Source organism: Pagrus major, chromosome 16 (assembly GCF_040436345.1).
Source record: "Pagrus major chromosome 16, Pma_NU_1.0".
NCBI lineage: Eukaryota > Metazoa > Chordata > Actinopteri > Spariformes > Sparidae > Pagrus > Pagrus major.
Genome location: NC_133230.1, coordinates 17027735 through 17041789, shown reverse-complemented (window position 1 = coordinate 17041789; position 14055 = coordinate 17027735). Strand labels below are relative to the sequence as shown.

The 14055-nt window shown below is 41.1% G+C and overlaps 2 protein-coding genes and 1 non-coding gene across 3 annotated transcripts; 2 read left to right on the top strand and 1 right to left on the bottom strand.

Moving 5' to 3' along the window:
* Positions 1-707: 707 nt before the first annotated feature.
* On the top strand, positions 708-10354 carry atg9a (ATG9 autophagy related 9 homolog A (S. cerevisiae)). The gene is made up of 20 exons (XM_073483426.1): positions 708-811; positions 1108-1163; positions 2132-2283; positions 2423-2466; positions 2583-2647; positions 2783-2932; positions 3203-3344; positions 3439-3579; positions 3676-3796; positions 3946-4121; positions 4208-4330; positions 4941-5128; positions 5515-5668; positions 6780-6959; positions 7093-7299; positions 7410-7639; positions 7840-7957; positions 8091-8361; positions 8595-8740; positions 8837-10354. The coding sequence occupies exons 3-20, from the start codon at positions 2181-2183 to the stop codon at positions 8843-8845; spliced, it is 2568 nt and encodes an 855-aa protein (XP_073339527.1). The 5' UTR covers positions 708-811; positions 1108-1163; positions 2132-2180; the 3' UTR covers positions 8846-10354.
* Positions 10355-11110: 756 nt separating this feature from the next.
* On the top strand, positions 11111-11183 carry trnak-uuu (transfer RNA lysine (anticodon UUU)). Its single transcript has one exon. It is a non-coding gene; the product is annotated as a tRNA-Lys (tRNA).
* A 677-nt stretch (positions 11184-11860) lies between these two features.
* On the bottom strand, positions 11861-13875 carry c16h21orf58 (chromosome 16 C21orf58 homolog). Its single transcript, XM_073483158.1, is given in 9 exon segments — positions 11861-11879; positions 12020-12215; positions 12368-12478; positions 12560-12674; positions 12885-13067; positions 13255-13328; positions 13662-13704; positions 13706-13720; positions 13849-13875. Coding segments are annotated over 9 exon segments (783 nt in total).
* Between the last annotated feature and the right edge of the window lie 180 nt (positions 13876-14055).

Below are 14055 nucleotides of genomic sequence, written 5' to 3'. Positions count from 1 at the left end.
TATCAGATCTGAAATTCAGCATTTTTCTGATTTTTTTGTTAAAGATATGGTACTTTGGCTCTAACTAGTAACTAAAGTTACCAACAAAATTGTAGTCAGTACACAAAGTATAATATTTGCCTCCAAAATGTAGTGAGTGTAAATGGAAACACACAAGTTAAGTACGATTACCTGAAAATTGAGTAAATGTACTTAGTTACAATCCATCACTGCATGTAGGCCTAGTCCAGTCTAATGACCTTTTTATACCAATATATAAAAACATTCATATAAACAAGGACAGAGGCTAAATTTGAATGCTGTGTAATAGCAGCAATTGTTGCACAAATGATTATCATCAGTTTTACAGTAGACTACATGTAATATCTACATGCAGCAGCAGCATCCAGGAGGAGGCTGCACTTGCAGAATGAGAGTACCTCTGACAGCATTGTAGTGATACTAACAACGACCAGGTGGTGGTAGTAAATACCCATTTAATTACACAAACCAGAGTCTGCAGGGAGCCCGTCATGGAGGCTCACTCAGGGCGTGTGTCGCTGACTTCCCTTATCCACACACAACACTTCCTCAGAGCCCGCCTCTAGCCGCACCTGATTGGCTGCTGTTGTTACCGTCAGGGAGCTCTCTTTCCTATTGGCTAACGCCCCCCGCCGCTCAGCTGTGACGGACGCCACACTGCTTTAGCTGTTTCGAAAATGAAACTGGCGTCGAGGAGGGAGGTGAAAGAAAACGAAAACAAGACGGCGAACAGATAAAAAAAATCCCCTCGCATTCACCTTTACACGCTGGCGGAGCGGGAGACCCGAAGGTAAGGAGCTTGTGCGGGATTGAGAGGTGGCATATTTTCCTGTGAGCGAGGCAGGCCTGTGCTGTCAACGCACGACAACAACAACACCTGGACCAGTCCTCCTTTGGTGTCTTCGTATTTTAATGTGTCTCTGCTGGATACGTGAACCGCTTCAGACAGCTATTTCTCTTGCCTTTTGTGTCCTGTGCTTTACCCCCTATAGAAATATGGTATAAAGCCCTGTCATGCCTGTTACAGTCCTCCTACTGAAGAGGACAGCTCTAAGGGAAATGTCTCTCTTCCTTTTTTTTTTACAGCTGGGAATGTTGAGTCAACACAACAGCTGGATAGGACTTACTGTGCTGCAATGGAGGTAAGCATGTTGTGTCTGTATCTGATATAAACCACACCAGAACTTTGCTTTTCAGAGGAAACTACATAAAGCAGGACCCCTTGTTTGTGTTGTAATGGCTGGGGTGTAAGGACACCACAAACCATTATGTTATCACATGTATTAAGTATTTTGCATCTTTTTAAGTCATTTCCATTGTGCTTTCTTGCTGTTTTTTTGACATATTTTCTTTGTATATGTTACATGTAATCCATACCATGTAGGCATGGTCTCTTCAGGAACTCCTGTTGATATTATAACCTACCAAGCTCCTACTATAACTAAGTAGACAGCTTTTGAGACAGACAGTTACCTATATAGGAGGATTGAGTTTCGGTCCAACTGACTGGAGCGGATGCAACATGAAGGGGCTACACCACAAGTTATACATGCACACTACTAGACACTCATCTAGACACTGTGCAACAGGAAATGTGTGAACATTGCCTTTGAATATCTCCGTCGGTTACAAACACACATTTGCCATGCAAGTTTTGCAGTGTTAAAAATCACTAAAAGCAGTGATTGCCTAGCTAACTCTGGTACAATCACTTTCATTTATGTGCTGTCCCTGTGGAAAAAAGCAAAAAAAAAAAAATAATAAAATAAAAAAATAAAGAGACTGCCCTTTAACCAGGGAATCTAGATTTGAATCCCTTTGTCAGCAAGAATCCGGCTCCAGGGTTGCTGCTCTTACCTTTGACCTTCTCTCAGAAGAATAAAGTAAAGTCGAATATTTGCCTTCCAAATCAAGGCTCGTGTCGGTGGTAAGGCTCCAATGGAAGCTGTAACTTGTCCAACATGTTTTCAAAAAGGGTGTGCACCCGTCATAATGAGTTGATTATTAACCACGATGTGTCAGCTTGTCATATTTTCCTTTTATAGCACTGATCTCTTCCCTTCTATTCCTCTTCCTCTTTCCTTCCCCTCTTCTCCTCCTGCTGCTCCAGTCTGTAGCAGTGGGCTCAGCTACTTGGTGAGACTGAAGCTGATGTCACCATGGCGCACTTTGACACAGAGTACCAGCGCCTGGAGGCGTCCTACAGTGACTCTCCCCCTGGAGAGGAAAACCTGCTGATGCATGTGCCTGAAGGAGCCAAATGTATGTATGACACACATACCCAAATCACAAACAAATCCTGCACTTATCAGACATGCAGATTCACACCTTCCTCTTTTGCATTGGTAATGATGCCCACTGTAATAACACCATTACTGATTTTGTGATAAATCTTTTGCAGCCCAATGGCACCACATAGAAAACCTGGACCTGTTTTTCCAGAGGATATCCTTCTTAAATGGTTTTGGCATATGTTCTGATGTTCTGATGATCTGTACTGTACTTTTACATAAAAAGGATTGCTGTTAGATACATTTACAATATTCCTTAACGTCCCTCACGTTTATAATCTGCACCAGAAGAATGGATTCACGTGTATGCTGCTGGGAGAGATCTTTGAGCTGGTGTACGTATCCTATCCACCAGACATGATGTTTATGAAGGAATGTTGTGCCTCTCTGTAGGAGTCTTGTTTTGATGTGCCCTGTAAGTAAGTTTCTCTTTCTCCTCTGCCTCCTCCTCCTTTTCATTCTCCATGCAGTCAGCTGCTGTTTGTGGTTGGCTTCACGGTCTTCCTCGCAAACTGTGTGGACTACGACATACTCTTTGCCAACAAGTTTGTAAATCACACCGATTCATCTAAAGTCACCTTGCCTGATGCCTTCCTCACAGTGGACGTGTGCAGTGCCCGGTGAGTGTCAAACATTCAAGCAGACTTCCTACGTTTGTGCGTGATGTAAATGATCACATGAAACGGTTATTTGACTCTTTATTCCATCCTTGTTAATCTCCCAGACAGGAATATGATATTTGATACAAGAATCTCAGAATAGGACGAAAGTAGAAAAGACGCAATCACTTTCCACAATGTCCATGCCCTTTTATATAAATCCTTCCAAATAAAGTCTGTTGTTATTGATCATCATCTTTAAATCATACAAGTAAATGTTTTCTCCCACAGTATCAGAGACAATGCATTTGTGATCTTCGTGCTGATTATCTCTGGGGTGTTTTGGCTTCACCGCCTTGTCAAATTCATCTACAACGTCTGCTGCTACTGGGAGATCCGATCCTTCTACATCAACGCGCTCAAGATGACCATGGTGAGACATATATTAGATATTGAAGATTTGTTTTGTATTCCTTAGAATGAGTGATTGTGTGCACTAACCTCGATTGTGTTTTTTTTCCTTTCAGTCAGAACTCCCCTATGCAACATGGCAGGAGGTTCAGGCCAGGATAGTGGAGATCCAGAAGGAGCACCAGATCTGCATCCATAAGAAAGAGCTGACAGAGCTCGACATCTACCACCGCATCCTCCGCTTTAAAAATTACATGGTACACTGTTTGTTTGCTGAACTATTCTTGTCTGACTCAGCTACTCGCAAACATAATGCAGCAGCCTACCAAAGCTTTCTTCCTGTGCATCTCTAGGTTGCAATGGTGAATAAATCACTCCTTCCCGTGCGATTTCGACCCCCTGTCCTCGGAGAGTGTGTGTTCTACACCCGGGGACTCAAATATAACTTTGAGCTCATCTTTTTTTGGGGGCCAGGTGTGTCAATGTTCGGTGTGCATTATAGACTGTATGAAATTAGTTATTTGCATGTAAACACTTAAATATTTGCCCGTTTGTCAAAGTTTAGGATTACAAAGGAGCCCTCTTTTGACCTCCCTTGTTGTTTTTGCCTGGTTGCTCTGTAGGCTCTCTGTTTGAGAACGAGTGGAGCCTGAAACCAGAGTACAAGAGAGGAGGTAACAGGCTTGAGCTGGCAGACAGGCTTGCATCCCGTATTCTGTGGATTGGTATCGCCAATCTGCTGCTGTGCCCAGTCATTCTGGTGTGGCAGATTCTCTACGCCTTTTTTAGTTACACAGAGGTAAGTGGTTTACATGCACATGCAAACTTTATGCAGTTTCCTTTTTCCTTTGCTGCTCTAGATCATAGTTTGTTGTGTGTGATCAGGTGATCAAGCGAGAGCCTGGTTCTCTGGGAGCGAGATGCTGGTCTCTGTATGGTCGATGTTACCTGCGTCACTTCAATGAGCTGGACCACGAGCTCATGTCACGCCTCAGCAAAGGCTACAAGGTCAGTGTCTCCTGCAAACATTTGATGCTCTCAAGTTTCTTGTGACACTGACTGATGAAACAGCATTTTGAGAGTATCTAGCTTTCATATCATGACGTATTTCTGAGTGAAACAGGGTTCGGTAGACGGGACACAAGGTTGGGAAGAATTTGATTTGATGATGAATAAATTCTAGCTTGTAATCACAGTAATTTGGGAAAACGGACTAATGAATCTTAGCTCTGTGTCGCTAAAAGTTGAAGACGTGTTGATTTGTGGATGTCATGATATTATTGGTTGATATTGTTTGGTTCAAGCCTACATAAGCGGATGTCATATTTTGTTTTACAGGAAGAAAACATGATTGGATTTTGATATAAGAATTGTATTTTTTGGCATGTATTGTTAAATAAATAATATAACTCAGGATGTCATGTATAAATGATAAAAAGGCATTTTTCACTTCATCTCGACTATAGCTAGAAAGAATATGTCTGGCAGTGCAGACAATTTTGTATTAATCCTGCTAAAAATGCTTATACTGGTTCCTCTCATCCGTTGACCGCAGAGTTAATAATTAAGTCTACCTCTTCCTTTTTCTCTTCCCCTTCCTTTTTTCTGTTTCGCTCAGGCTGCATCCAAGTACATGAACTGTTTCCTCTCACCGCTCCTGACTGTGGTCGCCAAAAACGTTGCGTTTTTTGCGGGGTCTCTTCTGGCTGTCCTAATCGCCCTGACAATCTATGACGAGGATGTTCTCGCAGTGGAACATGTTCTCTCATCGATCACCCTGCTTGGAGTGTGTATCACAGTCTGCAGGTAGGGATAAGTGTCACGCAGTTAATATGTCTGCTTGTCTCATCTTTAATTGTTTCAATACTAATATGATATGAAATGGCAAACATGAGATACAGATTTAAAACATGAATAACTGACACAAATCTTCAGCTACATGGAACTTAAGTGCTTTTAACCACCGTGAGCCATTTCTCTTTTGCCCTTTTGAAGCTACCCTGAGTAGTAATCCCTTTAATGCTCTCCGGCAGCTTATTCTGCTGTATGACTGCTGAGTTTAAGAGGGATTCCTTCCTTAAGTAGCTCTAGACTATTTGACGTCTATTAATAGCTCTAAATTAAGATAATTAGATATTTCACAAATATTTTCATTTGATTTTGGATCTGTTTTCCACCACCTCTCTCTTCAGATCATTTATTCCTGATAAGAACATGGTGTTTTGTCCTGAGCAGCTGCTACGGGTTATCCTGGCTCATATCCATTACATGCCTGACCACTGGCAGGGCAATGCACATAGATATGAGACTCGTGACCAGTTCTCCCAGCTCTTCCAGTACAAAGCAGTGAGTATGAATTCTGAACTAGGAATAAATATCAAGACTCTGGATAATTACAAGGGAATTAACTTGTCAAATCTATGTTGTATAGGCATTTTCTATTGTAGACATTTTACCATAAAATCTTGGGTGTAATTAATTAGCATTTACAATGACTGTATTCCATTTATATATGCCAATTTAAGGGCACTGATAAGTGTGCCGGCTGTCTCGTGGACCGGGACAGTTATAAATGCATTTAAGCCATCATCATTCATGCGTATTAATTACACCTTTCCTGCTTCCATTATGACGACTCAAAGTGCCTGCTGTGAAAAACACCTATAGTCACTTTGTCAAATCCTCTCTGAACATTTATTTGCTGCACATAGCTTTTTTCTCTGAACCAGAGCTTTAACCCACTTCCATTGTTTGCATTCATATCTCAAAGAGACAAGTAAAACCACTGATTTCTGCTGTTGCCTATTAAACAGATTCACAGAAGCTGTAGGGGTGGTGTAGTTTTAGTGCCATGCCAAGAACCTTCTTGTTGGTACTTGTTAAAGAGACGGTTCAGCCCCAAATCAAAAATACATATTGTGCCTCTTACCCGTAGTGCTATTTATCTACCTAGATTGTTTTAGTGTGAGTTTTGGAGATATCGACCGTAGAGATGTCTGCCTTCTCTCAGATTGTGGTGCCCAAAGCACAGTATCACTCTGCAGAAGGAAGCATGCATCCACTCATGGACAAGAGGCTTGTGCTAGTGACAGCATGGGATGTAAACATTACGTCTTCCTCAGCTGAGCTGTAACGATAGCTAGCTTGGTTAGCTAGCTAGCCATGAGTTGATCCATACTTCCTTCTGCTTGGTGATGCAGTTGGTGGGTGCAGTTCACTAGAAATAAAATAGTTGGTACATGGAATCTAAATAGATAAATGAAAAATGTGCAATTTTGATTTTGGGGTAAACTGTTGCTATCTACATTCCCAGTTGGTGGCACTTTGAATCAAGATTTCAAACTAAATGAATTGACCAGGTTTCAACACATGAATCAGAGGTTCAATATACCATTTGATGTGCTTGCTGAACCCTGTACTGTTCAGTTTGAACCTTTCTCCTCTGTTTCCTTTCCAGGTGTTTATTCTAGAGGAGCTGATAAGTCCAGTTGTGACTCCCATCATCCTGATCTTCAGTCTGAGAAGGAAGTCTCTGGAGATCATTGATTTCTTCAGGAACTTCACTGTGGAGGTGGTCGGGGTTGGAGATACTTGCTCCTTTGCCCAAATGGACATCAGGCAGCATGGACACCCCGCGGTGAGGGACTGCCACTTTAAATTCAGCCACACAGACATAAAAAGATGGAGACACCCTTGAAAATATTTGAATTATGTAGTTGTATACATCTGTGGGCATATCTCTGGGTTGACTCTCTCCCCTTCGTCTGTAGTGGATGTCAGAGGGGAAGACAGAGGCGTCTATCTACCAACAGGCAGAGGATGGGAAGACAGAGTTATCCCTGATGCACTTTGCCATCACCAACCCTCAGTGGCAGCCTCCTCAGGAGACCACACACTTCATTAGCCAGCTGAAAGAACGAGTTCACAGAGAAGCTACAGGGGCTCCTTCAGATCCACTCTCACTCTCTGAGTCTGAGGTACAGTGGTAAACAAACATCTGTGCTCAAGTATCACAGTAGTCTTCAGTTAAATCTTCAGAGGTAAAACTTATTTACACTCTTGTCTCTTTCCTTTTTTTCTTTTGTAGCCAAGGAGCCTCATTGCAAACCTCTTAGGTCCCTCTACACTGACCTCCGTACATTTCGGCAGGGACAGCTCTTTGACCAATCACGCAGCAGCTGGCATAAGCGACGGGGCGTCTGCCTTACGCTCGCTTTCTCCAGTCAGCAGCAGTCTTCACCTGAGAGGCAGTTTGAGTGGAGCTCACAGGGCTGCTGGCCACACTTCAGCCATGAGCAAAGGAATGGCAGGCTCCGGGTAGGAAAATTCACCCTCTGTGTTTTGCCTCAACTCCCTCGCAGGCTGCATCTTTATGTCCATTTGCAAAGTACCCTAGGGTGGTTGACCATTTTTGTAAGAGCTAAATTCATTACTCCTTTCTCTATCTCTCCTTTTATCTGTATCCCAACCTTTTCATGTCCTCATTTTCTCCACACTCTAATATTCTCTTTCTGTAGGACTGATGCCCGGACTGTGAGCTCAGGCAGCAGTGCATGGGAGGGTCAACTAACCAGTTTGGTCCTGTCAGAGTATGCCTCCACTGAGATGAGCATCCATGCACTCTACATGCATGAGGTAACTGTGTGGTAGCAGAAAGGATATCTGTACGAGTCACAAACTGAATGAAGCACAGTGTGTTCCCACATTTTTCTTCTTTTTCTGAATATTTTAGAGATCCTCACCCTTCTCCTTGTTTCCCCCCTTGTAGCTACACAAGCAGCAGTCTCGTGGCGAGCTCTCCCGTCACACGTGGCACAGGCAGGAGAGTGACGAAAGCAGTGACAGCGTCCCCGATGAAGTCAGGAGTGAACCCAACCCTCACTCCAGAAATTTCCCACGCTCACACACTTTCCCCACAACAGTTGCCAGTCCCAGTGCCATTCCCACTTCAGCTTCTGCTTCTGCCACCAGCAGTACCACTCTTGGCCAGGTGGTGGCATCCTCACAGAGCAGCATCCAGCGGCGCTTTAGTGGATCAGGTACCTGTGTTTTTGATGATCTCTGACTCCATGTTTTACACATCATGCATTTGAATGGAATGTTATTTAATGATCCAGTCACCAGCTAAGTCTACCACAGTTAATCTCACACTGGTTTAGGTATAATAGAGATTTCTTAAGTATTTCATTAAATTAACTGAGGATAATTTACAGCGGCAGTTCAGTGTTCATTTTTTGACTCCTCAACCACACTTTGTCTCTCTGTTTTCCAGACTCTTTTGGAGCTGGGGGGAAAGCAGTGAGGTCGGCCCGTGTGCCAATGGGAGGCTGGGCAGACGACGGTCAGGCAGCACCACGACACCATGACCCACTACCAGAGGAGAGCTCGGAGGATGAAATGCCTCCTCACATCCACAAGGTGAATGCTGTGCGTGTGTGGTTGGAATGGCTATGTTAATTTGCCCATGTGTGCTGAAAATAAATGTACATTTTTGTTCTCCTTTTCTTACTTTAGATTACATAACCAACCCAGCTGAATAAGTGTCAGCGTCCCATCCTCCACACATCATCGTTCATGACCAGACTTTTTTCCAGGACTGACCACAGATGAAGATGGATATGTGCAGTCCCTATAAACACTTAACTTGTGGAATCATCTGGACAGGTCGAGGACTGATGCCACCATCAATTTCATCAAAGATACTATATGCCTAAACAGGCAAACAGGGTATATATCTGGATTTGTGTATCAAAAGAGGACCTATAGGATCAAGTTATTTCTAATAGCCACTGACACCATCAGAATACACTACACTCTTGTTTTTAATATCAAAAGATTGCATAATGAAAGTGCATGTGTTGCTGTGATGTTGTAGAACAATGGGAGCATTCTTGGCACTTTGTCACTGTAAAAAAAACAATGAAACAGTTTGCCCAAAAATACGTGATCACAATAATCCTTATTGTGCTATTTATTTGCACTATTAAAAAGTGCAATTTGAAGAATGTATGGCATCTCTCACCAAAATGTGTTCAGAAAGACACTGGTAACACACTGACTTTCATTATGTGTATCTCCTCTGTTAGCAGGAGGCCATGTATCCTACCCTGTGCTCTGTATTTCAGCTTGCATTCTTCCTCTTAGCAAAACATAGAAAGGCCTCAAATTGTATCAAACTCACCATTCAACGGTATCGCTTGACGTTTTTTAATAATATAATTTACTCCTCATATTTTAGATTTTTCATGTGAACTTTCTAAAATCTACATCTGACTTTTTGCGCAGGTAGACGCTTGTTAAAAGATAATTGTACGGCGTATACTGGTAGTCTGCACACACACGTGTACCGTGTAAATAAATGTTATCAGGATTTTTCACAGCAAACACCCAGAAAATTAAATTAATCAAATTTAATTACAAGGGCCAAGATTTTCTGATGTGTAACCAGAGATGCTGTTTGCAAGCAAATATTAATCTGATTTAACCCTTGTCTTTGTTGTTCACCAGTCATTATTTGTCAACAGGGTGCAACAAACACACAAGGCTGTTTTTAAGCATGTTATATTGACTTCTGTGCCATACAAAAAGCCCTCAAGCACAAGTGCATGATCATCAACCATACACATCTTCTAAAGAGTTGTAATTTATCCTGCATAGTGACCATCGTCTACTTCTGCTCAACCACAGCATGACTCTCCTGTTCCCTGTCACCAAGCCTCAATTCTTTAAGAGAAGAATTATGCACTTTAATTATCTGTTAACGCAGAGGGTGTCACTTGTTTGTATGTTTTCATATAAATAAATTGTAATTATTTTATTTATCAAAAGGGACGTGCCATGATGATTGAAAGCTATGAATCAAGGTTGTGTTTTCTGTTGTGGACTGATAATATGGTTCAGGATGCAGTGATTCAGTGCGGTAACGTAAGTTTAAGTGACCATCGTTGGGTTTTAATGTTGTTGTGTATTATAGATCTTGTAAAATACCATTTTGTACAGCTGTAAATTCATTCATTAAAGACAAGGCAATTATTTTGTGTGTAGACTCTACAGACTAACATGACAAAATGACAAAATGACATGGGTAGTGACTTGGCAAACTTTATACCATGGTCTGGGTTAATACTCTGTTCTGATTGGCTGCAAGGTGTCAATTAATTCATGATAAACAGAAAGTGTAAAAAGTACCCAAAAGTCATACTTGAGTAAAAGTAAAGATATTGTGTTAAAATATGACTTTGATGAAAGTGAAAGTTACCCATAGGCATAGTATCTAATATTAAATGTACTTAAGCATAAAAAAAAATAAGTAAAAGGTAAATTATACATATATTTACATGTATGCATATACTTGGATTTTTTAATCTGATTGCCCAAAAAAATCTACAGGGCTGTACATTATAGCAGAAAATGGAAAGTACAAGTGCCTCAAAATTTCACTTGAGTAAATGTAATTAGTTACATTCCTCCACCTCTACACGTCCAAAACTACTAAGCATTTCAAGTGAAACTGTCTGTTAAATTAAAAGATAAATGAATATCTTATTTACAAGTGTGGTACCACAATGCATCATCTTCTGAACACCACAAGGTGGCGCCTGTAACACACAAGCTGCTCAAGAAGCAGCCTGTACCGTCCCTGTAGATTTATGGATACCGTACTCTATTTAGGTCAACACTTCAGGATGTTTTTGTTTTGAGGCTGCTCTCTATATTTTATTTTTTATTGTCAATCGTATCTAAAGTTATTTACCTTCAATATTGAACACAGATAGCCACAGCAGCAGGGCCCGGATAGCTCAGTCGGTAGAGCATCAGACTTTTAATCTGAGGGTCCAGGGTTCAAGTCCCTGTTCGGGCGTCAGTTTTTTTTTTTTTCTCGTCCGCAGCCACCTGTGTTTATTGAAACTGCCAATTTCAATTTCATTGTTTGCCCGTCGATTTTTACAAACTATATAACTTCATAATTTCATCAAAATCTGGTCGCTGCAATATCCAGTTGGCATAGTACAAACAGTACACATTACAGTGCTGAGCATTAAGCAAAAAAAAAACAATATGATGAAACAAAAAAATAAATAAGGTCAACATATATATAATTATGTCAATATCCAAGGCTGGTTTGGTTTTTATAAATGTACTGTTTTCATAAAGTTTGTTAACTTTATTATTTCTGAAGGTTAAGAACAGTAGTCTAGCATTAATAAATCTACATCTGTGAATACATTGTTCAGAATCATTATTGCTTTATTGGTCCTGCAGACAGGGAAATTTGTGCATTACAGCAGCCAAAGGACAGTTCAATATAACAATAAACAATAATAATAGTAAAAAATAAACAATATAATAAAAGCCATAAAATGACAATGAGGCTAATGTACCTCAAGTGGTGTATCAGGTGTTCCACAAGGACTTCTGAGTTGACCCACTAGGGAGTTTATGACTAGTGAGTATATAAAAAGTGAAATCAAAGTTTGAAAGATAAGCAACTTTTCTATTTGATTCATTTTACAAGTTGTAGGTCTTGATTCTTGGTTCTCAGAAGGCAATCTTAGTCCTGTACATACACACGATACAGACACAAAACAAATGCATTTGATCATGAAAAAAAGATAACAATAATAATAATAATAATGATAATTCTAATTTGCATATAGTATTAGCAAATAAAGAACACATGCTGTTAGTGAACCTTACGTATTGAGTTGTGGGAGTGTAAAAGGGGCTGTTACATGGTGTATGTAGGGTAGTTGTCCCCCTGCCTGTCCTGCTGGGACAGATTGCACCCCTGGCAGCCATGTTGGGTGGCTGATGATGGGAGGCAGCTGTTGTGCCGCAGGGTTCGAACCATAGTGATGATGATGATGGACAGCAGTTCCCCTTGGTTTGACATCTGGCCTCACAAAAATAGGGTAACCTTCCTGGAAATACAGATTTGGTACTTTTGAGGGTCAGAGCTGCGACTTTTTGCTCTATCTTTACGAGTCAGAGAGTGTGTGTTTGTGTGTACCTGCCCAAGATATGCTGTTGGAGGCGCACAGTGACTGGGCCCTCCAGGTGGTGACAGGCCCAAGGGAGGCATGGCTTTCAGCATCATATTTTGCATTATGATTTGGTGCATCTGGGCATTTTGCATCAGCATCATTTCTACCATGTCTACACATAAAAAATACACATGCAAACATATGAATAAAAGGAGATAAGAATTAAGATATATCTCTATTTGTGGTTGCGTACCCTCTTTGATGCTGCCTGAGCGTGGTGCTGGGTACGGCTGAGGTGGAGGAATCTGAGTAATCAGCGGCTGCTGCTGTGGCAGCTGTTGGATGATGGTGGCGGGCTGTTGGGGTAGCTGCAGAGGCACAGAAAGAAAGTCAGGGGGGAATAATGGCTTTCTTTGCATGTGTAATTTTAACTGTTCTTACACTATTGAACTTGAATTAAAAGTTAGTCTTGATCGTGGAATAAATACCGAAACAAAAAAGATGTGCAACAATAAAGGAAAAGAAGGGGATCTGGAGAAGGAAACAAAGAAGTGTGAGCAAGTGTAAGTGTGTCTCACAGTCTGATGGATGATGCGTGGAGGCTCAGGTGGAGGAGGGGGCAAGGAAGGCAGAACGGAGGTCGGCTGGTAGAATGGAAGTGGTGGAGGCAGCTGAGGGGCCATAAAGAAATGTGACTTGTCCTGTTTTCGTGACCCTCCCCAGGTGTGAGGTCTTTGGAGGTCCTCTAGCATGTGCTGCTCCTGCACGGAGGATAACAAGCACAAACAAAACACAAGCAATTATACACCTCCTATAATGACTGAAGACCTGATACTGACATACAGCAAGTTATTGGGAATGTCTTTCTCTTTCACTAGTTTTGTAGTCTTTAAACTTATAAATTATATTAATAGAAATGTATATGTAATTTGTTAAAGATGTACAAACCCTGAGTCTTCGTAGGAGGTCCTGCTTTCGCCTCAGGGCACGGTGCAGCTGATCAAACTGTCCATCATAACTCCCTGAACAGACAAAATCATGTTTACAGAAGCAACTCTCATTTTTTCTTCATCATGTCTGCTTCATCTAATTCCTCCAATATCAGGTTTTGAATTACATAAAATTCCTTCTGCCTTTTTTTTAAATCAGCTCCCAAAACTAAGTGCTCGATTTCATATCCATTTACAACCAGGTAATGTTGACAACAATGTGCATGTAAAGTATGCTATCTTATGTTATTCATAATCATTCCTATTATTAGCTCACTATATAGTAAGTGATTCCGTCTGCAGGTTAAGTTCATACTTTCCACATTTTCCACAATTCCTCATCACAAAAAAACTCTGTTATCTTACTTGCAGACTGGGCAGACTCTGCTCTGTCGTCCATGTTGTGCCTTTTGTTTTTCCAGCCTCTAGAAAGGTAGACTTTAATGTAAAATCCTCAGGTTAAGTAGAAAAAAAGAATGCAGAACTATTTAGTAAATGAAGTTCAAGTGATATGTTTCCGCATTAACAAATTGTACACCAGCCTCTCACCTACTTTCTCCAGCAGCTTGGGTCTTGTCATCTGATCAACCACAGAACTGCCATGTTAAAGATCGCATGAATCAGCGTTATTGTTACATTTTGTGTTTGCCAGAATGAACATAAGTGGTTGAAATAGACATAAACATACAAACAGTCATGCAAATGCATAGTTTAATTATCATGATTACCTGAATTCTTGGCATTTGGAGTCACACAGTCA